Source organism: Erpetoichthys calabaricus, chromosome 17, assembly GCF_900747795.2.
Source record: "Erpetoichthys calabaricus chromosome 17, fErpCal1.3, whole genome shotgun sequence".
In the NCBI taxonomy this organism is placed as follows: Eukaryota; Metazoa; Chordata; class Cladistia; order Polypteriformes; family Polypteridae; genus Erpetoichthys; species Erpetoichthys calabaricus.
The window spans coordinates 15,694,079-15,719,810 of NC_041410.2; the positions used below are offsets into that span (position 1 = coordinate 15,694,079).

The 25,732-nt window shown below is 44.0% G+C and overlaps 1 protein-coding gene across 7 annotated transcripts in view; it reads right to left on the reverse strand.

Annotated features, from left to right (window-relative positions):
• Nucleotides 1-25,732, reverse strand: part of myo5aa (myosin VAa) — a 299,077-nt gene that overhangs the window by 139,447 nt on the left and 133,898 nt on the right. For all 7 annotated transcript variants that reach the window (XM_051920655.1, XM_051920654.1, XM_051920651.1 and 4 more), the window contains exons 8-13: nucleotides 20,796-20,903; nucleotides 18,413-18,519; nucleotides 16,385-16,650; nucleotides 13,158-13,239; nucleotides 4,358-4,498; nucleotides 1,294-1,419 (exon numbers count right to left, since the gene is read on the reverse strand). In XM_051920655.1, coding sequence (XP_051776615.1) covers nucleotides 1,294-1,419; nucleotides 4,358-4,498; nucleotides 13,158-13,239; nucleotides 16,385-16,650; nucleotides 18,413-18,519; nucleotides 20,796-20,903 — 830 coding nt within the window. The remainder of the gene's footprint in view (nucleotides 1-1,293; nucleotides 1,420-4,357; nucleotides 4,499-13,157; nucleotides 13,240-16,384; nucleotides 16,651-18,412; nucleotides 18,520-20,795; nucleotides 20,904-25,732) is intronic.

Here is a 25,732-nt window from a genome sequence, read left to right on the forward strand (position 1 = left end):
TCTCTGAAAATGTCTTGGCTCTCTGAAAAAGTCTCGTCCCAAGCTTATTTTATATAATAGAGAGATTTCATCTGCCACAAACCTGCCCAAGCCAGTGTGCCATCCAATTCCCTCTATAACGATTCAACGGATTCAAGGTTATCTGCCCTTCCACCTAGTTTGGTATCATCTGCAAATGTGACCAGCTTGTCACTTATGACTCAACAAAATGAAATTCCATACCAAAGTTAAAAATAACATTTCCACAAACAGATATTACAGAAAGGTAAAGTTTTTGTTTTTTCCCAGCTTAAATAATTACAGCAAGAGAAGTATCATTAGAGCAATGGGACTTGAAGAGACGGCATGAACCAGCACCACATGCCACCTGCTTATTGGCCGCATGACCTTTTCTGCTCCACTGACCTGCGCTCAAAGCATCAGCTATATGCCAGCCTGCTTTATGAAATGTGACACATGCGGTTATGCAACACTATGCCAGGGTATAATCATCTCAAAAAAGGGAGAGCCAACCATGAAGAATCATCCGTTTCTGGTGTCTAAATTATACCACACACATAGGGAAAACGTTTAGACTATTTATTAAAGAAATAAAAGGCTAAGACAACATCTATGAATTATAATTCTTAACGCAGACACATTTCATCTCATGAAATTCTGTGCAAAAAAATGCATCAATGATAAGTATGGGCATCATGTAGAAAATGCAAAAAATAAAGAAAAGGGCAGCAGTAAAAGCAAGTGGTAAATGAAAGGATTCCTTTAACTGCCCTGTGGAAAGCACCAAAAATGCTGTTCCCTTCTTTTCTGTTCTTTGCTTTTTCTAAGTATTGATCCAGTAAAATTGGAAACCAAGTGGCTCCTTGACCTTTGTGCCCTGCTTGATCTTAATGATTTTCCCGTTACTGTCTTTTATTCAGCACAGCACTCAGTTACACTAGTGGAATACGTTAAATGAGCTCTCCAAAGGAGCGGAGCAAGAAAAAAAAAAAAGACAGAAAAGAACTTCCTACACAAAAGAACAGATAGAAGGTACAAGCCCACCATCAGCCTATATGGGGAATTTTAAGGTAAAAAAATAAAAAACAGACCTGTAGTTCATTTCTCTTTAAATAAGGAGTAATTAAAATTTTTGTTCAAATGACACGCAACAATACTTTTTTCCACTCTCTTTCACAGACATTTTTAAAAAGCTCAGCAGTTATTATCTGTCTTGTATGGTGGGATGAAGAGTACAGAGTGGGGTATAAAGAAAAATATGAAGCCCTCTCTTTAAATACAATTCTGACTTACCTTGTCGGCAAAGTGCTGGATTATAAAGGCACGATTCGAGAGGCGAGGTTTCTGAAACAGGTCACATTTATTCAAGTGAGTGTTATATAATTTCTGGGCCCAGGTATCATCAGTTCCTTTTGGCATCTGGAAGATAAAGGAAGGAAGGATTCAATTATAAACATGTAAGAAAAGAGGATTAAAAAGTTAAAAACGCTACTTGTCATCAGGTGGATTTCTTTTTTGTGTTTTGCAGATGCCTCTTTAAGAAAGGGGACCGGAGGGTGTGTTCCAACTACAGATGGATCGCACTCCTCAGCCTCCCTGGAAAAGTCTATTCAGGGGTCCTGGAGAGGAGGGTCCGTCGGATAGTCGAGCCTCGGATTCAGGAGGAACAGTGTGGTTTTCGTCCTGGTCGCGGAACAGTGGACCAGCTCTATACCCTTAGCAGGGTCCTGGAGGGTGCATGGGAGTTTGCCCAACCAGTCTACATGTGTTTTGTGGATTTGGAAAAGGCATTCGACCGTGTCCCTCGGGGAATCCTGTGGGGGGTACTCCGAGAGTATGGGGTACCGGCCCCCTTGATAAGAACTGTTCGGTCCCTGTACGATCGTTGCCAGAGCCTGGTCCGCATTGCCGGCAGTAAGTCGAACCCGTTTCCAGTGAGAGTTGGACTCCGCCAGGGCTGCCCTTTGTCACCGATTCTGTTCATAACTTTTATGGACAGAATTTCTAGGCGCAGCCAGGGCATTGAGGGGGTCCGGTTTGGTGGGCTCAGGATTGGGTCACTGCTTTTTGCAGATGATGTTGTCCTGTTTGCTTCATCAGGCCGTGATCTTCAGCTCTCTCTGGATCGGTTCGCAGCCGAGTGTGAAGCGGCTGGGATGAGAATCAGCATCTCCAAATCCGAGACCATGGTCCTCAGCCGGAAAAGGGTGGAGTGCCCTCTCAGGGTTGGTAGCGAGATCCTGCCCCAAGTGGAGGAGTTCAAGTATCTCGGGGTCTTGTTCACGAGTGAGAGAAGAATGGAGCGTGAGATCGACAGGCGGATCGGTGCGGCATCCGCAGTAATGCGGGCTCTGCATCGGTCTGTCGTGGTGAAAAAGGAGCTGAGCCGCAAGGCGAAGCTCTCAATTTACCAGTCGATCTATGTTCCTACCCTCACCTATGGTCATGAGCTATGGGTAGTGACCGAAAGAACGAGATCGCGAATACAAGCAGCTGAAATGAGTTTCCTCCGCAGGGTGTCTGGGCTTTCCCTTAAAGATAGGGTGAGAAGCTCAGTCATCCGGGAGGGGCTCAGAGTAGAGCCGCTGCTCCTCCGCATCGAGAGGAGTCAGATGAGGTGGCTCGGGCATCTGATCAGGATGCCTCCTGGACGCCTCCCTGGTGAGGTGTTCCGGGCACGTCCAACCGGGAGGAAGCCCCGGGGAAGACCCAGGACACGTTGGAGGGACTACGTCTCTCGGCTGGCCTGGGAACGCCTTGGGATTCTCCCAGAAGAGCTAGAAGAAGTGGCCGGGGAGAGGGAAGTCTGGGCATCTCTGCTCAAGCTGCTGCCCCCACGACCCGACCTCGGATAAGCGGGAGACAATGGATGGATGGTTTTGCAGATGCAGCCCAGTTAGAATTTTTATGTTACGCAACAGATAAATAGATGTGAAACATATTAAATAACAGACCTTGTCATGGACAGCAGGCGTGTTCTGGCCAGGATGGTCCAAGGTATCTTACTCAGCCAGAAAGCCAGTTTAACAGAAGGACAGGGGGAGACCGATCATATGGACCGTTTGCTCCCCCGATGCAATAGGTGGCAGCCTTCCGGGCTATAGTACCTGCATGGATACTCACAGGGCAGGCTGGGAATTGCAGTCTCATGAGACAGACCTATTGTGGTCCAGAGGTTCTGCCAGGGGGCTCTGCAGGAACAGAATATCGCTGACTTTAAAGAACTTCCACCTGACCTGGATGCAATTTGGTGGCACCAGAATTACTCCCGGGTTTGGCATAAAAACAAGTTCAGTTTCTTGTATGGGTGGTCCGAGTCAGGAGGAGAGTGGATGAGACCATATGGAATGTGTAGAAGGAGACAAGACAACCTATATTAGTGGAAGGAGATACAAAGACTGTATTGTACTATTGTGGAGAAGATTTGGAGGTACTGAAAATAAAACATTGTGTTCTGTTTGAACGCAGGACTGTGTTGTGTAGTTGTGTTTGGGGTGCTGCTATGCCCCCTAATGGTCACAACATATATATCAAAGGCACTATGATAGACTTTTGCTGCTGCCTGTAACCAGTGTATGGAAGCACAAATATAAATTTGAAAGGCACAATAAGACAGACGGACAAGAAAAGCTGCCATTAGACAGACAGACAGATAACGAAAGCACTGTCCATCTATCTGAATGTTGCCCAATAAGGAAATTTTAATTTATCCTGGAACACGCAGATGATGGAGCACAGAATTTGGTGTGAAGTGGGAAGTTTGCTGCTTGAATGTGTGGCTACAAAATCTACAGGAACTATGGGACGCTACTGAATCAACATGGACCAAAGTCCAAAAGGAATGTTTCAAGCACCTCCTGTAATCCATGACTCAAGAATTCAGACTGTTCCTCCGGCAAACAGGGGCCCAACCCGGTCCTACCCACAAAATGTACTGTATGTTCGCTCCCACTGAACATTACATTATAAACAAAACCATATAAGAAGCTTCTATAACAAAACACTGACAGGAATTTAAACCCGTTCCCTGTCAGGATCATGCCAAGTCTATAGATGCTGTAGGTCGTTAAGTGGGGCAAAAGTGCAAGTGGCTAAGCAGAAGAGAGAAAATAAACCAAAACCAACTCATATATAAAGCACAGGCTTTAGAATCACATATATCTACTCAAGAGGCAGCCCGCTAGTAACGAAAATTAGACAAAATCCAAAATTAAGAAAAGATTTTAACTGAAAGCACAACAATTATGGACTAAAACCCAGACAGCATAGGGTTCAGGACCAGGAGTAGGAAAAACACTGGTGTAGCAAATGAAGATTTATGAAAAGAACTGCTTCACTAAGGATTGGGGATTTGTACCCTGCACTCTTCATCCAGCAAATCCAAGATTCCCAGCTTGGCTTCAATTAAGTTGATGCAAGGTTGATTGTCATAGAAGTCGATCAGCGTCCAGGGGATCTCTTCCTTCATGTACTCTTCTTGTTCCAGTTTAAACACGTGCTGTAAAGAATCACAAGAGAAGACATTTCATAAACACAAAACTACTGTTTTAGTCCTGACAAAACAAACTATCAATAATGCTAAAAATGTTTAAACAACACCATTAGAGTAAAATCTTTAAAAATGACAGCATTGTCATTTCTCGGTGTAAACCCTAAGTTTTACAGAAGACTGACCAACAAACTGGTGCAGCAGCAGGGGTTTTACAAAAAACTGTACTGGGCTGTGGTGGTGAAGCAGGAGTCAAAACTAACCACTGACCAGTCAGTCTACTGTACATCTCCAGAATGGCGTAGCGAGTACATGTGGCCTAAATTAGGTTATTGGGCTCACTCTCAATGTCAGGCTAAGGAGATTAGAACTGCTGCTTCTCCGGATTAGGGGTTAGGATACTCCATTGGGCATTGCCTTTCTCAGGATGTGTGAACAAGACTTGGCTCACTGGTGAAGACCAAGTGGCCAATCCAGAACATGCTGGAAGAATTAAAACGGTCAATTGGCCTAAAAAAAAAAAAAAATCTGGGTATTTCCTCAAGAATCGATAGAGATGTTCCTGATAATACTATGGCCTGGTCACCCCAGTTCAGTGCGTTTCTACTGGAAAAGCACCAAAAAGAGTTAAGATAATGATGATAAGTTGGAATTGCCAACCATCATAACAGATACAGTCACTAATTCTTTGTGCAAAAAACACACAATTTTAACATTAAAAGTGACAGCATCTGCCGGCTGGTGAGTTTTATTATTAGAATGTAAGAGGAATGCGTACATCTGCCTATAAATAGAAAAAATGGACACCAAGCATGATCTTAATCCCACACATGCTCTGACAAAGCAGAAGCCTGCGCAACAGCTGTTGTCTATTTGCACTGTAAAATTTTAAGTATTTTTTTTTAAATGAGCCGGGACTTTTACCCAGTGACGCTTCAGATTTAAATAATCGTTCTTTGTTGCTTAGAGGCTACTGCACTGGATTGTAAGCGAGAGGACTGCTGGTTCAATTCATACCCACAACCCATTGTCAGCGAGTCAATTCATGTGCTCAGATTGCCAAAAAAAAAAAAACACAACAACATACAAAACATAGCCCTGGATTTTCTGTGTGGGCAGCAAAATGTTACAGCGGTAAATGTCCATGTGTCACGGAGCCAAGGGCTCAAATCCTGTGCTTAGAGGAGTTCTGGATCTCTATAATGTACAAGGTTTAGAAAATGTTACAATTTCACTTGACCAAATCATTTTAATTAGCAAAGAGAAAAAAAAAAATGAAAAACGGAAATTATGTAAAAGATGTGGACCACAAGGGGGCGTACAGCTTCCCAAACACAACCCGTACACAACCGACACAGGGCCCAGAGCCCACAGAGCCCACACAGCATGCCTTTATTTTAAGTGGGGAAGTGCTTTTCTTTTGCTCCCTACTATCCAGCACAGTACAAGCACCAAATGCTCAAATAAACACAATCCTTTCTTCCTTTTCTCTTCCTCCGTCTCCACTCCTCCTCCAGCAAGCTTTGTCCACCTCCTCCCGACTCTGGCTCCTCGACTAGAGCAAGGTGGCTCCTTTTACAGCGCTCCCGGGAAGTGCTTCAGTTGTTCCCCGACCTTCTTCTGGCAGCACTTCCAGGTGTGGCGGAAACGCAGCCTCAAAGAAATCCATCGTCTCTGCAACACCCCATGGAACCCAACAGGCCTGCTCCAAACTCCAACTCCCAGAATGCTCCGTGGGAATCCAAGGTGCCACTGCAACCCACAGGGGAAGATAATGTCCCAACTGTCCTCTCTCCCTCGGTCTTCCCTTCCACCCAGCTGGCATCCTGGCCGGGTAATGATGCTGGCAACTCGTCAGAAAGGACAAAGGGGTTTGCTGACAAAGCAGTTCATCCATTTCTACAGCTGGCCAAGCAGCATGACGAGAAAGCAAATCTAGTGGGCATCAGATTTCAAGAGATCATAAATGCCATTCATGACTTGTTGACATCAAATGCATCACCAGTATAAAGAAAACAATTCCTTCTATAAACTGCATGCTAAGAATTCATTTTCCGGAACATGCTGTATGCTAGCGACATCCTAGCGAGTGTGGCTAAACGCTATCAGCTGTGAATTCAAGGTCATAAAGGGCCAGAGTCTAACATGGCTACACTTGGCACAAGACAGGAAACACCTCTGGGCAGAGTGCAAGTCACTCTCAACACACTCACACACACACAACTGACAATTTCGAATTGCCAAAAAAACAGACAAGAAGGTCTATGGGAATACTGACAAAAAGTACTCGCCCTCTCTGAAGTTTTCACATTTTATTGTTTGTAAAAGAGAGCGCTATATAGCGCCCAACCCGGCACAGAACGACACAGAGGCACTATAAAACACAAGGGCTTTATTTTCTTCTTCACCCATGGGCGCACGTCTTCCCCGTGACCCACAGGTAATACACAGTCTCAAAAGCACCTCTTTCTCCACCACACAATAACTCACTCTTTCTCTCCCACCACTCCACCACAAGCTTCGTCCTCCTTCCTCCCAACTCTGGCTTCCTGAGTGGTGGTGGCTGGCCCTTTTTATATCCCACCCAGAAGCGGTCCAGGTGCTTGGCCACCTGGACCTAATTGCCCTTCCGGGTGGGGCTGAAGGTATGACCAGCCAGACTGCTGACTCCACGCAGCTCCCCCTGGCGGCCATCCGAGCCCCCAACCAGGCTGTCGAGGACTCCATCTCCTATGGAGCCATGCGCCGGGTTGGGGAATCATTGCCTGCCAGAAAGGCTGCCACCAAGCGTCCCGGGGGAGGTATTGAACAGTCCATGGCTGCTCCCCCGGAACAGATGTAGCAGAGGCGTCCCTGCCGGGCATGGGACCCGGCTGTCCTTTACAGGTTATACAACATTTAATCCCAGTGGATTTAATTTGGCCTTTTCTGACATGGATCAACACAAAAAACGACTGGTAAATGTCCAACTGAAAAGTGATCTCTGCAAAGTGTCTAAAAGAACTACAAATGTACAATACAGAATAACTGATCTCACAAGTAGTCAGCGCCTTCATGTCAGTATTTAGTAGATGTGCTTTTGTCAGCCATGACAGCCTTGAGTCTGTGTCTGTGGCTCAGGTCTCTCCAAGTTTTGCACAACTGCACTCTGCCATTTCTCCCCAATTCTTCTTAAAGCAGCTCAAGCCATACCAGGCGTCATGATGGTCCTTTACCAAGGCCAGCCACAAATTCTCAATTGGACTGAGATTTGGACTCTGACTTGGCTACTACAGGACATCCATATTGTTGTTTTGAAGCCATTCTCATGTAACTGTTCTTTTACGCTTGGGCTCGTTGTCTTGCTGGAAAACAAATTTTCTCCCAAGGTGCAGGTTTCTTGAAAACTTGCATCCGGTTTTCCTCCAGGATTTCCCAATATTTTGCTACATTCATTTTCCCTTCACAAGCCTTCCAGGGCCTGCCACAGAGAAGCATCCCAACAGCCACCATGCTTCACAGTATGGATGGTGCTGATGATGCTGATCACAACAATATTTTGTCATCATTTAACTCAGTGGGAATCCCAGTCAATTTTACTGAATCAGCCCGCAATCTAGGAGTTATCTTTGACTCTAGCATGTCATTTAAAGCGCATGTTACAAAGTTGTCCAAAACATGTTTCTTCCATCTTAAAAATGTTAGGAAATTAAGGCGCTTTTTAAATAAACAGGATTCTGAGAAACTAATTCATGCATTTATCTCTAGTAGGATTGACTACTGCAATGCGGTGTTCACTGGATGTTCAAACTGTTCTTTATACAGCCTCCAGTTAATCCAAAATGCGGCTGCGAGAATTATTACAAGAACAAGAAAATACGAACACATAACTCCAGTTCTTAAATCCTTACACTGGCTCCTGGTTAAGTTTAGGGCAGATTTCAAAATCCTTCTTTTAACATATAAAGCATTAAATGGTCGAGGTCCAGCTTACTTGTCTGAACTTATCATGACTTACAAACCTGAGCGCACATTAAGATCTCAAGATGCCGGTCTGCTTATGATCCCAAGGATTAATAAAATAACAGTGGGAGGTCGAGCTTTTAGTTACAGGGCCCCTAAACTGTGGACTGGTCTGCCTGCTACTATAAGAGATGCCCCTTCGGTCTCAGCTTTCAAATCCCGGCTGAAGACTCACTACTTCAGTTTAGCATATCCTGACTAGAGCTGCTGATTAACTGTACAGACTGCATCTCTGTTGTTAGTCATTAGCACTTAAACATAAGTAACATGACAGTTATAATTGTATACTATCCATCCATCCATCCATTTTCCAACCCGCTGAATCCAAACACAGGGTCACGGGGGTCTGCTGGAGCCAATCCCAGCCAACACAGGGCACAAGGCAGGAATCAATCCCAGGCAGGGTGCCAACCTACCACAGGACACACACAAACACACCCACACACCAAGCACACACTAGGGACAATTTAGAATCGCCAATTCACCTAACCTGCATGTCTTTGGACTGTGGGAGGAAACCGGAGCGCCCGGAGGAAACCCACGCAGACACGGGGAGAACATGCAAACTCCACGCAGGGAGGACCCGGGAAGTGAACCCAGGTCTCCCAACTGCGAGGCAGCAGCGCTACCCTCACTTATTCTGTTTTTCTTCTCGGTACTCAAATGTGGCACTTGGTGCCACGGCCCACCTGCCAAGTTGTTTTGCCTGCCTAAGGAAAAGTCATCCCAGATGGAGGATCGCAGGAATCGTGGGAAAGAGTGGTCCTTTCATCGGATTGGCTGGCCCAGCACTGTTTCAGCCATGGAATGGCCAAATGGGGGAGGCAGCTTGAAGGATGAGGTCTCCAGGACTCTACACAAATCCAAATCTTATCATGGGATATATCATTTACTGTTAAATTCTGCTCTGTACTTCTAAAATTTATATTTTTTATTTCTTACTATATTGAGGAATTGCTCTGTTCTGTGAACTGCATTGTATTGTATTGACCCCCTTCTTTTGACACCCACTGCACGCCCAACCTACCTGGAAAGGGGTCTCTCTTTGAACTGCCTTTCCCAAGGTTTCTTCCATTTTTTCCCTACAAGGTTTTTTTTGGGAGTTTTTCCTTGTCTTCTTAGAGAGTCAAGGCTGGGGCGCTGTCAAGAGGCAGGGCCTGTTAAAGCCCATTGTGGCACTTCCTGTGTGATTTTGGGCTATACAAAAATAAACTGTATTGTATGGTGTGTTTTTGAGAATGTGCAGTGTAACATGGTGGCTGGGGGTATAGCGGGTTCACAGCTCAGAAGAAAAGCCCATAAATTAAATTAAATAGATAATCGCCACACCTCGCTGCTTAGGGTGGGGGGTTTGTAGTGTGGCCAGAGCGGTTCTCGGATGTTACGCGAGGCAGGCATTTCCTCGCTTAGGTGTGCAGGTGAGGAATCGTCCGCATCCGTAATTGAAGCCAGGAACTGCTAATTGCCACATCCCTATTATATATAGTAGAAGTGTGAGTGCAGACAGGGAGAAGAAGAAACTGAAAGGGGAAAGTGAACAGGGGTTAAGGGAGAAGTCAGGCAGCAGGAAGCTGAAAGCTGGTGCGTGCATACATGAGCGAGCGGGTGAAGGCAGGCTCGCTAGACAGAGCAGGCAGCTGGAAGGAGAGCCCCTCAGGAGTGTTAGGCCGACACCCCGGGGCAGCTAGAAGTGAGCGCTTTGGAGGAGCAGGAGTGACCAGAAGGTGGTTGGCTCGCCACAAAATGTATCGGGAGTCAGGAGGCTTGGGAGGTGGCAGCCCCAGCATGAGCGTCTGGAGAGTCGTACGGAGCCAGGGACCGCAGGGCTACAGACTAGACAGGAGAAGGTCAGCTATGGGTAGGGAGACTCCCCTGGTGCAGTGCCCGGATGAGAGAAGCAGGAGAGCCGCCAGTTGAAGAAAGCACCGTGTTCGTTTTTAAAGAAAGGACTACTTCCAGCCAGCATTTTAACCTCGGTAGAATGGATTATTTTAACCTCCACCTTTTCACTGGTTTTTAATGGATTATTTATTTATTGACATTTAGAAACACTGCGCTATTTATTTTGAACACTGTTTTTGGTTTTGTTGTTATTAATAAAAGCACTTACACCTTCTTGCACCATTCCCTTGCTTCGTTGTGTCCTCATTGCCCAGCTCATCCAGTTATATTACTGATGATGTCGAGTTTAAGAACTTCCAAAAGTAAGATGAGAGCATGAAGTGAGAACCTGCATCGTCACATGGCCAAACTGCTCAATTTTAGGCTCGAACGACATAAGTGTTGTGACGGATGGCCGGGGCCCATGCCTGGCCGGGACACCCCTTTGGCACTGAATCCGGAGAAGCTGCCATGGGAGGCTCATTATGTTCCCCGGAACACTTGGTGGCCGCCCCCCAATATCGGGGCCACAATTGTGGAACACCAAAGCTCATGCCTTTTGGGCTCCGTGGCCATCGCCAGGGGGAGCGGAACGACTTAACGAGCTTGTTTGGGCTGTGATGCAGCCACACCCGGAAGTGCAGCCTAATTAGACTAATTACCACCTGAAGCACTTCCAGGTGGGCAATAAGAGGAGCCTGCAGCCACCACTCAAGGAGCCGGAGTCGGGAGGAGGAGCTGCCGAGTAGAGTAGAGTAGAGTAGAGTAGAGTAGAGTAGAGTAGAGTAGAGTAGAGTAGAGTAGAGTAGAGTAGAGTAGAGTAGAGTAGAGTAGAGTATTTTTGTGGTGGTGTTTTGGGACTGTGTTGTGCCTGTGGGACACAGGTAAAGAAAATAAAAAGTTTTATTTATTTTACGTGTGCCTCACAGAGTCAGTCTGTGTCGGGTCAGCGCCCATATATAGCGCCTTTCACAGTGTCTTCCAACTGATTTCAGACTCTCCCATGTGTGTTCAGGCAAACCCTAGCCGAGATATCCTGTGCATTTTTTCTTTGCCGAAAAGTAACAACCAGTGTCTCAGCCACTGTAGCTTGTGACTCAGAGGTCTCTTGCCAATCTCCCTCACTCGTCATCTTCTTGCACAATCACTCAGTGGACGGCCTGCTCATGGCAGATTTCCAGCTGTGCCATACCCTTTCCATTTCTTCATGATTGATTTAACGGAGTTGCATGTTTTCTTATCTCTTTCCCCTGATGTGTGCTTTTCTCCGAGTTTCCCCAAGTGTTTATTTGTGTTTATTGTGTAAGTTAGCCCACAATGATGATTCACTACAAGCTGGCCCTTCCACATTCACGTGCATTGAGACTGCAATCAAGTGACACCCCAGACAGGTGACCTCCATTGAAACTAATTTTGGGATTTCTAAAATCAGTTGGCTGCACCAGTCATGATTTAGGTGTGTCGTATTAAAGGGGTGAATAGTTATGAGATCAATTATTCTAAATTGTCAATGGTGTGTGTGTGTTGAGATCGACTTGTGCCCTTGCCCAGAGGCATTTCCTGTCTTGCGCCAGGTGCTGCCATGTTAGACTCAGGCCCTTTGTGACCTTAAATTCACAGCTGATGCCATTTAGCCACACCCACTGGGATTCAAAGTTGTGTATCAGTAAAATGTGAGAAATCCCAAGGGGATGAATTCTTTTTTATTGGAAAGAGGAAAACCCAGACGGTTCCAGAGGTTTGTAGAACTTTTCACTCAAGACAACAAATGGGTGTAGAATTTGGGTCCATAAAACATCAGTGCTAAGCAATGCACCATCGTGCCATCCAGTACAAAATGAATTCACCTAAATCATCTCCCCTGCTATTAATGATATCTCAAAGAAGGGACCCTAAACACCAGAAAATGCCAGTAACTGGCTTTAGGAACTATAAATCAGGGAAGTAAAAGATTTAGGGACTTCAGTGCTTTTCCCAGATTGACGTTATAAATCAACACTTATAAAGCGTCACTTGAGAGGGTTCACTATCAAAAGGCACTACATTACATAAAGCACACTGTTGTGATGTTGCTGTCTCAGCAATTTTTGAAATTAAATTTATGTCCATGCTTCATGAACTTAAAGAGAGTTTTCCTTTCCAACAGACTCCCAAAATGAGTTTAAGGCAGAGTTATGTGCAGTAGGTTGGTCAAGTTAAAAATAAAAGGTCACAGTGGTGCTCCATAATTATAAAATCAATAAATAGCAAAAGGTATAGCAAAACAATTCCACACTAAAGACATGCCAAGCAGAAAATGGGTTTTGCAAAATTTGTCAGTGAAATGCAGGAATGAAATCTGTGACCTAAAAGTGAACTTACAAAGTCATAAGGATAAGAGGCTTTGGTCTACTTTAAACACCTCTGAAGTAACTTTCTAATGAAATATAAATTCCACTGTTATTAAAAATATCTAATAGCCTCAAACCCACTTAATCCAGTTCAGGGTTACAGGGCTGGAGCCTTTCCCTGTAGCACTGGGTGTGGAGTGCCAGTCCATTTCAGACCCACTCTCAGTCACAAGTTAGAATTTCTGATTCACCCACCACACCAGTCTTTGTGAATTGGGGAGGAAAACTGGAGAACAAGCAAAATCCACACAGAGTGACCAGGCATGGCATTTGAATCTTGGAAACTGGACTCGGCAAAACTGACCAGAGTGCCACCATGTTGCCTCATTATTTAGGATGTACAGTAATTATTAGCAAATCATGAGCTAGAAGAGGAAAAAAAAAAAGAAACTTACCATATTGAACTGTTGTTGCAGCTTCTCATTTGCGTAATTAATACAGAATTGTTCAAAACTGTTGATCTCAAAAGTTTCAAACCTATAGTAATAAAAATTGGCAAATTTAGTGTCCAAAGGACATGGTCAGTGCCAGGGTTGTGTAATTAGACTAGAATATTCACGTTAAAAATTAAGTACACATTGCTAAATATTGGAACAACATTCATGAGAGCAGGTCATTCGGCCCAACAAACTCGCGAAGTCTATTCTAGATTCTCCATAGTGGCATAAAGTCAACTTCTGAAGGCCCCTCAAATTCCATGACATACAACACTACCTGGTCACCTTTTCCATGTGCACTTGTGCAACATTTACCCTTAACCAGTTTTCTTCTTGAAGAATTAATTTTAAAGTAAAATTCCAAATTCACTGTACTAAGTCACTTCATAAATTTTGAACACTTCAGTCTTGTCATCTCTCCATCTCTGTTTGCTAAAACTGAAAAGGTTCAACTTCTCCTCGTAGCTCATACCCCTGAATCTTGGACTTCGCTTATTCAGTCTTTTCTTGACTTTCTCTAGTGCTGCTAGGTCTAATTTTAATTTGGAGACTAAAACTGTACTCACTACTCCAGATGATGTCTCACATCCAAGGATTAATAAAATAACAGTGGGAGGTTGAGCATTTAGTTACAGGGCCCTGAAGCTGTGGAATGGTCTGCCTTTTACTATAAGAGGCGCCCCTTCAGCTTTTATATCCCAGCTGAAGACTCACTGTTTCAGTTTAGCACACCCTGACTAGAGCTGCTGATTAACAGTGCATGCTGCATCTCTGTCGTTAGTCATTTGTACTAAAACACAAGTAATATGATTTTTATAATTTGTTGCTAATCCTCCCCTATTCAGTTTCTCGTCTCGGTACTCACACGTGGTGTCACTGTTCTATTGTCAAGTTGTTTGCCTACCTATGGAAAAATCATCTCTTATAAAGGAGCAGTGAAATTATTGGGTAGAAGGGACCTTTCATCCGATTGGCTGGCCAGGTACTGACTCAGCTGTGGAATGGCCAGTAGTGGGGAGGCAGCTTGTTGGCCGAGGTCTCCAGGACTCTGAACAAATCTGAATCCTCATATGTGAATATACGTGTAATTTACTCTTGCATTTTGCTTTGCAGCTTGTACTATTCCTATTGTACTGATATCCTGTATTCCTGAGGTGGCCATGACACATTGGCCATCTAGATATGTGAGGAGGATTACTTGTGTTCTGTTTTGTGTTGTATTTACCCCATTTTCGACACCCATTGCATGCCCAAGCTAACTTGGAAGGGGTCTCTCTTTTTTTTTTTTTTTGAGGTTTGTCTTCTTAGAGAGTCAAGGCTGGGGGGCTGTCAAAACACAGGGCCTGTTAAAGCCCATTGCGGCATTCCTTGTGTGATTTTGGGCTATTAAAAATTAATTGTTGTTGTTGATTTGTGTTCTAAAGCTTAAACACAGTCTCTTTCGAGGTGCTATATAAAAGAACAACTTATTAGCCTTCGTAGTTGCTTCTGAACACTGTTTGGCTGTGGAGAGTGAGGAGTCTACTTGGTCTTATTAATAGAATGTAAGATCAAGTTTTAAACTAATGTACTCAAACCTAATGTTAACTATTTTTTGGATAGTCAAACTTAGATTTAAAAAGTTTTAAATGTTTGAATTGTATGTGCTTTTTAAAAATGTTATTACTAACAAATGTGTGGCAGAAGGCGGCACGGTGGCGCAGTGAGTAGCGCTGCTGCCTCGCAGTTGGGAGACCTGGGGAACGGGGTTCGCTTCCCGGGTCCTCCCTGCGTGGAGTTTTCATGTTCTCCCCGTGTCTGCGTGGGTTTCCTCCCACAGTCCAAAGACATTTAGGTTAGGTGGATTGGTGATTCTAAATTGGCCCTGGTGTGTGGGTGTGTCCTGCGGTGAGTTGGCACCCTGCCTGGGATTGGTTCCTGCCTTGTGCCCTGTGTTGGCTGGGATTGGCTCCAGCAGACCCCCATGACCCTGTGTTCGGATTCAGCGGGTTGGAAAATGGATGGATGTGTGGCAGATGGTTGGCGTCCTTGCCCAGCCAGGATGCCTTTTTAATGGAATAATCGGTGAAGAAAGCATACTCTGTGTATTATCATCTTCCTGGATTCACAAAGGGCACGCTGGGAGTTGGAGCTTGGTGGATCCTTCCTGCTGGGTCCTGGGGATGCTGCTAGGGAGTCCTGCAGGGACTGCAAAGCCCTGATTCATCAGGTTCCCACCTTACCCGGAAGTACTTCTGAACCAAACTTACGGGACACCGAAAGTACTCACAGGTATTACATAAAAGGTGCCAGCTGGGAGAAGACAACACTTGCTGAAGAAGTGGAGGCAGAAAGAGAAAAAGAAGAAAAAGGGCATTGCTGTGTGCTTTGAACTATGTACTGTGCTTTGGTGGTGGGAAACGCTTGTGAAGGAAGAGTTTACCACAGCAAAATAAGAGCCCGTGTTTGTGCTGGACTTGTGCCTGCATCTGTCTGCGTCGGGTCTGGGGAGCTGGTGTGCCCCCCTACAGGCTACACAAGTCCCAGTGCCTGTCAGAGACTGGTAATAGACTAATTAAAAAAATATTTGCTATCCTTTGCCCTACATGTACTTTCATTGCCTTTCCTCTGTATTCATGCATGTCTGAACCTCTCTTGACTAGGGCACCCTCTGCAACGCCTGTTTCTCAGGCTCGGTCATTATTTTTGTGGAGCCTTTCTTGCCTCCTGAATGCTTTTTTGCTTCTCATCCTTGGAAGAGACTCTCGGAGCGTACCTCCTATGCCATTTTCCTCCTTATGTGTCACACTTGCACTTCTTTGCACTTCGATCGAGTAACTAAAGCCATACTGACCAATGATACTTCCCTTAGTGACAGGACACACACACACACACACACACACACACACACACACACACACACACAGGGCTTAGTGTTATTATATGGCAGATGTTTTTATTTTTTTGTGTGTTGTGTAGCTGTCACCTGAATATGATATTTGAAAACAGAGCTCTTTATATTATCACTATCACCCTCAGCCTATAATGCACATAAGAGACTAAGACAAAAATGCTTGATATTAGATGAGACATCTTATCCCAGCTTGGTTCCCACATTGCGTCCGACGCCATTGGCACCCCATGACCCTGTAATGAAAGACGCAGGCAGTGGTTATGGACAGCTTCAGTGAAAAATTACAACATACCCATAAATGTCAAGCACCCCAATGAAGGAATGCTGCTTCACAGTGGCATGCAGGGCCTTGTTCACGTGATCCACTATCCAGCTGAAAAGTTTGGCATAAATATGTTTGGCAAGGGCATCCCTGGCATTGATTGCCTGCAGCTTGGGAAAAGGCTTGATATACGTTTCTGTGGCTGTTATAAGCTTCTTGTGGCAGAGCCAGTGGGACATGTCCTGATATGTCACTCCCATCAGGTCGCAGAATACAGTCAGGTGGGCATTGTTGGGCTGAAACAAATAAAGGAAAACTCAACCTCACATCACTCTGTACTGAACGGATCATAACATTTTATAAAAGAAAGATTGCTTTACAACAGGTTAAAAAGCAGGGTTTCTGATTAGACCTACAGTTTTGTGAAAAAGTACATACACACCACAGAAACGGTTGACGTTTGACACATTTGAACATGCAAACATTCAATCTTTATGCAAACAGTCCTACAGATAAAGGTGGTATACATGAACACATAAAATTGTCTTGGTGTATTCATGATCATAATCGGAATTAACAAAAAATGTAGATTTGTCAATGTGGAAAAAGTAAGTACACCCCTACATCTGTCACTACTTCAAATCCATAAGATTAGAGTCAGGTTTTCCAGATCAGGTCCCAGTGAATTGAACCTCCTTAGGGAGTATATAGGTGGGCATGGACTTAGTTACACTGCAGATATCAAGGGTCTGGTGTTCTCTTTGCTATTGATGTGTGTGGTGCCATCAGTTCTCCAACGTTCTCAGAAAGAAGCTTGTTGATGCCTCGAAGTCTGGCCAGGGATTTAAAAAGATTTACGTTCATTCTGCCATAAGGAAAACCATCCACAAGTGGCGTAAATTTCAAATGACTTAATTTGTGCGCAACTGGCTGATCCGCCAAATTCAGCCCAATATCTGACTCCTTTACACTAAAAGAAGTCTGCAAGGACACCAGAATTTCATTGCAGGATCGGCAGCTAACTACAAAGGTTAGTGCCAAAGTGCATGTATCTACAATCAGACTGAAATTGCACAAATCTGACCTGCATGTGAGGTGTGCTAGGAAAAATCCTTTGCTGTCCAAAAAGAACACACAAGCAAGACTACAGTTCGCACATGAACATCGTGTTCTGGACAGAGGAATTAAAGATTGGCCTGTTTGGCCATAACAACAGTAGACAACGTTTGGTGCAAACAGAAGACAGAATTTCAGAAGAACCTCACACCAGCTGTGAAGCGGATATGGTTTGGGGTTACTTTACTGCCTTAGGGTCCAGATAGCTTGCTGTAACATCAAATCAATGAATTCTACATCATATCAAAAGTGTGTTTGAAGAGAACGTAAGGCCACCTTTTGAAGGGTTGAACCAGAAATGGACCTTTCAACATAATAATGACCTAAAGCATACCAGTAAATTCACCATGTGGGTTCAAAATGAAAAAATGGAGGGTTATGAACTGGCCTGGTCTAAGCCCTGATATGAAACCCATTAAAATAATGGGGGGGGGGGCTAAAATGGACAGGACATGCAAGAAACTCCATAAAGATCTTGCAACTGAAGGACTTTTCCAACAAAGAAGTTTTCAAAAATTTCCAAGTCAATGTCAGAGACTAGTGGGCAGTTATCCAAAACACCTTACAAGAAGTCATTTCTGCTAAAGGCAGCAAAGGCCAAGGTTGGACTTTCTATTTCCCCAGCAAATCGTTAATGTTATTGATGTTTTTGTTGAATAAATGATTAAAAAAGCAAAATTTATTGTGTTTTGGTTCAAGTCTATCCACGGTTACCTGTAAGCACCGTCTGCATGAAGATGTACAGTTTCAATATTCAAATATGTTGAACAATTTCCATGAGTGTAATTTTTCACGTGACTCTACTTGGTTAAACTGACAGTAACAAAGGAAAAAGCCAAGGATGTCCAAAGCACTCCTGAAAGGTGCAGGAAAAGAGAAGGAAAAACAAAGAAAGAACACCAAGGGCAGGGTCTTAACAGACAGAGGACGTCAGGTTCTCACAGGGATAATGCTGCTGTCTGCATCTCGATCTTTAATCTCCACATTCCCCAAGTGCAGTATAGCAGCAAGGACGCGGAAGATGCCCATCTGGTAGGAGTCATTGATACCTGTGAACAGAAAGACAAACGATGACTCCCACAGGCATGCACATTCAAATGGCCATCAGCAAGTTACTACTGGCCTAGCATTTTATTGCATTACATAATTAAACCTTCTGCTGCTTTAGTGTCCTTAGGAAGTTGCTCCGAGAAATAAACTTACTATTGTGCTGGGCCTCAAACACGAGGCCCAGCAGACATAAGGTCCAGTCTGGTTGTTGTTTTTCCTAAAACTGAAGCATCCAATCACTCTAAAAATGGCCCATACCCACACTCAAAGTTCAGCAGACAAGCACTACAAACCCTCTTGACCTCTACACTCGCTAATGCACAGTAAATGATAAAAGATCAGATTAAATCAACTGCCATGAGCAGAGATCATTAGCAGAGGCATTCTAGTCATATTGCACTTTGGGACAGCAGCTGTCATAAGCATGGGTAGAGGTCACCAGCTGGCAGCCAGTCATGCCCCTAAATAAAAGGGCTGCTCCAGCAGACTCATACATGGAAAAAGTATGGAAGATGACTGGGTACTCAATATTAATTTTCAATTTTTATCGTATTTTTGTAGAATGACAGCTGTGAAAGGCACTCTATAATGAATAGACCACTTTGAGATTCACTCTGCAACAGATAGGTAGCATTTAATGACCTCTTGGGCACAGCCATAAACAGTGTGTCTGTTTACGGATAGAGTGTTGACCTTGTTGAGAGGTTTACTTACCTTGGCAGTGACATTCATGTCTCTGGTGACTCTTCCTATGAAGTCAATAGACAGATTGGAAGAGCATGGGGGTGGTCATGAGGTCGCTGGAAAGGGGTGTGTGGCACTCCCGATATCTATGCAAAAGGATGAAGGTCCAAGTCTTTAGAGTCCTGGTGCTTCCTGTCTTGCTATATGGTTGCGAGACATGGACACTATCCAGTGACCTGAGACGAAGACTGGACTCCTTTGGTACTGCATCTCTCTGGAAAATCCTTGGGTACCGTTGGTTTGACTTTGTGTCAAATGAGCAGTTGCTCATGGAGTCCCGAATGAGGCACATTACCTGCATTGTGAGGGAGCGTCAGTTATGGCACTACGGCCATGTGGCGCGATTCTCTGAGGGTGAACCGGCTCACAGGATCCTCATTGTTAAGGACCTGAGTGGCTGGACCAGACCAAGGGGTCGCCCATGTAACACCTGGCTGCGGCAGATAGAGGGTCATTTCCTTAGGGTGGGACTGGACTGCATGTCTGCCTGGGGGGTTGCAAACTGGGATCCCAAGTTGTTTCGTTGTGTAGTGGGTATGGCAACGCACTGTATCAGTGCATGCTCCCTGACTTGATAGATAGATAGATATTAATTATTTTAGTATAGTCGGCAGGATTAGAGAGATAGAGGATGGACTGGCCGCTTCACCAGGATGGAAGGTTTCTCCTTAGCAAACCAGGAGATCAACGTTATGGGCAGACAGCTGGGATGGAGTAGTATTCTGGCCAGGGAGACTACTTTTTGAGAATGGATATGAACCAATACAGTTGATGACAATGCCGGTCCCCTATAATCTCCAAAGATTCATCCATTATTTCTCTCGCACTTGAACCATGCCACCTGAACAATTTATGCAGTGTGGTATGGTGCATAACCAGGCTGAAAGATGCCACTTCCATCAGGGAAAAATGTTGTCATGAAGTGGTGTACCTAATCTGTAACAGTATTTAGATAGGAGGGAAGCATCAAATTAATGCTCCAGCCCAGGGTTTCCCAGCAGAACACTACCCAGAGTATCACACTCCCTTTCCACTAGCATGTCTTCCTCCCCCAGTGCATTCCATTGTCTTCCCCAGGTAAAGTATGCATATGTCTCCAGCCATTCACATGGCGCAACAGAAAATAGGATCAGTCTATCCCAGCCTCACAGATGAGGCTTCCTCTTTTGGTAGGACCATGTCCCATACAAAGCTGTTGTGGGCCACCCCATGACATGGTGCTGGTTTCCTTATTGTGCACATTATCAAGAGCGTGGAACAAATATTGACAAATCCGGGACTGTGATGACCCGTCTGTAACGTTTGACAATGGGACCCTTAACACAGTATTATATTGATGGTAAGTAAGTATTTATTGGATTTTAACATTTCTTGGCACCATCAGTTGATTTCTCTTCCACATACATGTGTGATAGAAGGGATTTGGCATCAGTGCATTTCAGAGACAGCAGGAGCAAAGCGGCTACAGAATGGCCAGCTTGGCACAATTTACTCTAAGCCATTTGCTTTCCGTGGTACAAAGCAAGTTTACCTAATAATGTGAAGGCATTCCTCGTGTTGATCAGCTCTTTTGCATCATCCACGCCATCGATTACGGGGCTGCGACCCTGCTTTGTGTAGTGGAAATTGTTTGCATTGACTGTAAAGAAAGCAAAAGCGCACAGTGTGTGAAAAAAAAAAAAAAGTCTTCCCCCATCTAAAAATAATATACTAAAAGCAAGGCAATTTATTTTTATACATTTGCAGTTTACAGTACTTGTCAAGGACATCCACAACCCCACAGAGCTAATAAATCTGCCACGAAAGCAAACATAATGACTAATAGGCAGATTTACAGAGCTCTCAGAAATTCACACACACATAATTACACATATTTTAGAAGCCAGTTTAACTTATAAATTGTAATGATATAAATGTCTGTATACAGTCACGTGAAAAAGTATGGACCCCTCCTTCAAATTCAATTGTTTTTAACATTCATGAGTTCTTCACCAAGACCTAAAATAAGATAAATCTAACCTCAAGATATTTTGTGTTTCCAAAATACAGGCCAACATACAGAAGTCATGTGAGAAAAATTAGCTCAAGGTTAGATTTTTTTTTCTTTTTTTAATTTAGGACTTGATGAGGGCAAATCAAATATTTTGTTACAGTGTGCTCAGAAAGTATTCAGACCCCTTGACTTTCGGCATGTTTTATTGTGTTGTAGATTTAATTGTATCACCAATCAATAACCCATAATGTCAAAGTGAAAACTTTTTTTCAGAAAGGTTTGCAAATTTATTCATAATCAAAATCTGTAGTACTAGGGTACTGTACCGTGTTAGCCATTATGGATGTAATGAGAAGTCAAGCAAAATGACCCCTTTTATTGGCTAACTAAAAAGATTACAATATGCAAGCTTTTGAGGCAACTCAGGCCCCTTCTTTTACACATTTGTTGCCTCGAAAGCTTACATATTGTATTCGTTTTTAGTTAGCCAATAAAAGGTGTAATTTTTCTGGACTTCTCATTAAAATCAAAAACTGAAATCCTTGCATTCATATCAGCATTCGGACCATTAAATCAGTACATTCTAGGATCCCCTTAAGAGTCTTCTTGGTAAGTCTCTACAAACTTTGTCCATCCATCCATTCATTAGCCAACCCGCTATATCCTAACTACAGGGTCACGGGGGTCTGCTGTTGCCAATCCCAGCCAACACAGGGCACAAGGCAGGAAACAAACCCCGGGCAGGGTGCCAGCCCACCACAGTACAACCTTTGTACACCTGGTTTATGTTATTCTTCCTGGCAGATCATATCAAGCTCCGTTATATTGGATCGGAAGCTTCTGTAAACTGCCATCTTCAGGTCCCTCCATGAGGTTTAAGTCTGGGCTTTGGCGGAGTCACTCAGATACTTATCCTGGAGCCACTTTAGTTGTCTTAGATGATACCACAGTAATAGGTCTGATCAGTGAGAATGATGAGATGGCCTACAGGGAGGAAGTCAGACTCCTGTCAGAATGGTGTCAGGACAACAACCTCACCCTCAACGTTAGCAAAACTAAGGAGATGATTTTGATTTCTGCAAACAGGCAACACAGCACAGCCCCATCTATATCGGAGGTGAGGATGTGGAGCAGGTCAGCAGCTTTAGGTTCCTCGGAGTCACCCTCACTGATGACCTTAAATGGTCAAGTCACACTGTGGCAGTAGTCAAGAAAGCCCAACAACGCCTCTACTTCTTCAGGAGACTGAGTAAGGCCCGGATGTCTCCCATAGCCCTGTGCAGATTCTACAGGTGTACTGTGGAATCCATCCTGACTGGATGCATCACATCCTGGTACAGCAACTGCTCAGTTCAGGACTACAGAGCTCTGCAGCATGTGGTGAACACAGCACAGCAGATCACGGGCAAAAAGCTCCCTGCGATCCATGACATCCACACTACACGCTGTCTCAGGAAAGTGAACTGTATCAGGCGGGTCCTCAGCCACCCTGCACTGTCACTTTTCACACTTCTCCCATCTGGAAAGCAACTAAAGTCCATTTGGACACACACCTCCAGGTTCAGGAACAGTTTCTACCCAACTGCAATCAGACTCATGAACAATCAGTAACCTTGTGTCACCTCCACTGCTACCTGCACATATACTTCTGCCACTGTCTATTTATTCCTAGGAGTCTGGTTTTATTTAATTACTTATTTATATTCATTTATTTATTGTGTTTTTTTGGTCTATGTTCACTGTCTACAGGGGCACATGCAAGCAAGCATTTCATTGTACATGGTACTTATACACATGACAAAGAATTGAAATGAAGTGAGATATATGCTTCGTGCCATTATTGTGCTGAAAAATGAACTGTTGCCCCGGTCTGAGGTTGCATGCACTCTGGAGCAGATTTTCCACAAGGACCTTTCTGTATTTAGCTGCATTCATCCTTCCCTCTATTCTGACCGCCTCTCTGTTCCCGTTGCTGAGAACCACCTCCATAGCATGATGCTACCACCACCAGCACCACATTTCACTATGGGGATGTTATTGGGCAGGTGATGAGCAGTGCTTGGACTTTTGGCAGAACTCCAAATACTGTGTCTGTCAGAGTTCAATTTTTGCCTCATCAAACCAGGCAGTCTTTTTCCAGGGGTGTCCAATTCTGGTCCTGGTGGGTCGCAGGTTTTCCTACAAACCCTTTTCCTAATCAGTGACCCATTTTCACTGCTAATTAACTCCTTTTCCTTTCATTTTAATAGCCATGTTTTTAAGGATTCAGTCCTCTGAATTGATTTGTTTCTTCATTAAAATGGCAGCCAAACAGAAATTAGATGTAAAACAAAACAAAAGATGAGCAGCTAAACTGGAACGTCAAACTCCAGCCAGTTTCACTGAAACCAGTTTCTTAATGAGAAGCCAATTCCTGCTGTTAATTAAAGCTATTACTGAATATCATGACTTGTTGCTGTTTTCATTCTGCCACAGTAGACTGTTGATTTTCTATTCTTTCTAAGGCCACCATCAAGATGTTCTGGTGACCTGAGCAGACCAACATCACCGAGACCTTCACTTTTCTTTATTTTCAGGTGAGCTGGCCATGTGGCGGCTTGTTTTGTGTCTCATTATTGTTTGGCTACTCATTTAAGGAAAAAAAAACAACAACTATGGGGCTAACTAAGGCAAGTTAATCAGCAGAAAAAACTGGTCACTAATTAAGAAGATAGTTAGAATGAAAACCTGCAGTCACTGCAGCCCACAAGGACTGGAGTTGGACAACCCTGCTTTAAACTTTCATATACCTAGTCTAGTCTAGTTAGAATAATGTGGACAAGAACAGGTCATTCGTCCCAACAAAGCTCGCCAGTCCTATCCACTGAATTCTTCTGGAAGAACATCAAGTTAACCCATTACTCACAAGTGGCTCCTGTCTATCCACTCCACCATAGAAACTTGATTGATGGAGTGCTACTAAGAAGGTTGTCCATTAGACAGATTCTCTTATCTCAGCATAGGACTTCTAAAGCTCTATTAGAGTGACCATTGGGCTCTTGTTCACTTTCTTGACCAAGTCCCTTCTTGTCTGGTTACTCAGTTTGGCCATATGGCCAACTCGAAGAAGAGTTCTGATGGTTCCAACCTTCAGCTATTTCACAATTATTGAGGCCACGGTGCTCCTGGGAACACTCAAAACTTTAGAAAAGGTTTGATCCCATTTTCCTGATCTCTGCCTCGCCACATTTGATTGTGAAGGTCCACAGAGAGTTCCATGGACTTCGTGGATTGTTTTTAGTCCCGACATGCAATGTGAATTGGGGGACCTTGTATACCAGGGTTGGGCAAAGTCAGTCCTGGAGGGCCTCAGTGGCTGCAGGTTTTTGTTCCAGCCCAGTTGCTTAACTAGAAAACAAACCTTGCCAATAACGTAATGTCATGGCTTGTCAGTGCTTAAAATCTGCCATGTCAGGTCATTCTCACATCCTAGATTTGTTTTTTCCATTTCTAAGGATATCACCCAAATGATTTGAAGTCTAAAACGGAATCTCAGTACTTCACTTTTTTTTTTTCCTTCACTATCCTTCCAAGTATTTAATTGAACCAAAGAGGTGTCAATGGATAAGCTAAATGGAGAAATGCTGGTTTCTTTTGTCATTTGCATCTTATTGCTATTAAGGAGCAATTCCATCCATCCATCCATCCATTTTCCAACCCGCTGAATCCAAAAACAGGGTCACGGGGGTCTGCTGGAGCCAATCCCAGCCAACACAGGGCACAAGGCAGGAACCAATCCCGGGCAGGGTTGCCAACCCACCGCAGGACTTAAGGAGCAATTAAAAACCAAAATACAGCTGTTTAAGACTAAAATAAGCAATAGGGGTTCAAAATCTTAACGAGCGAGACAACAAAAATGAAGCAGAAGCGCTTCTTATTAAGCAATTGGGTTGAAACAAAAACCTGCAGCCACTGCGGCCCTCCAGGACTGACTTTGCCCACCCCTGGTATATACGCAGGTGCAAGTGTGCCTTTGTAAATGATTTTCCAATCAATTCAATGTGCCACTGGTGGACCCCAGTCAAGTTCTGAACACATCTCAGGGTGAATTAAAGCAAACAGCGAGGATGTGACCACAATTTGGAGTGCCACAGCCAAGGGTCTACATACAGTACTTCTATGAGAGATTGAGAGATTTCAGATTTTGAGTTGTAAAAAAATTGCAAACCTTTCCGACAATGTGTTTTAATGTTGCCATTAAGTGCAGATTGGTGGGGAAATACAGCAAGTTTACCCATTTGAAATATACAACACAAAGTGCGCAGAAAGTGAAGAGGCCTGAATACTTTTCTGGATCTACCGTAAGTCCTCATATGTAAAAAAAAAAATAAGTTTTCACCTCATTGTATTTATGCAATGGCAGCTTACTGGCATCTCCTCACAGATGCGCAATGATTCTGTGGTGACAGCCAAACTTACAGCGTCAAGGTTTATAG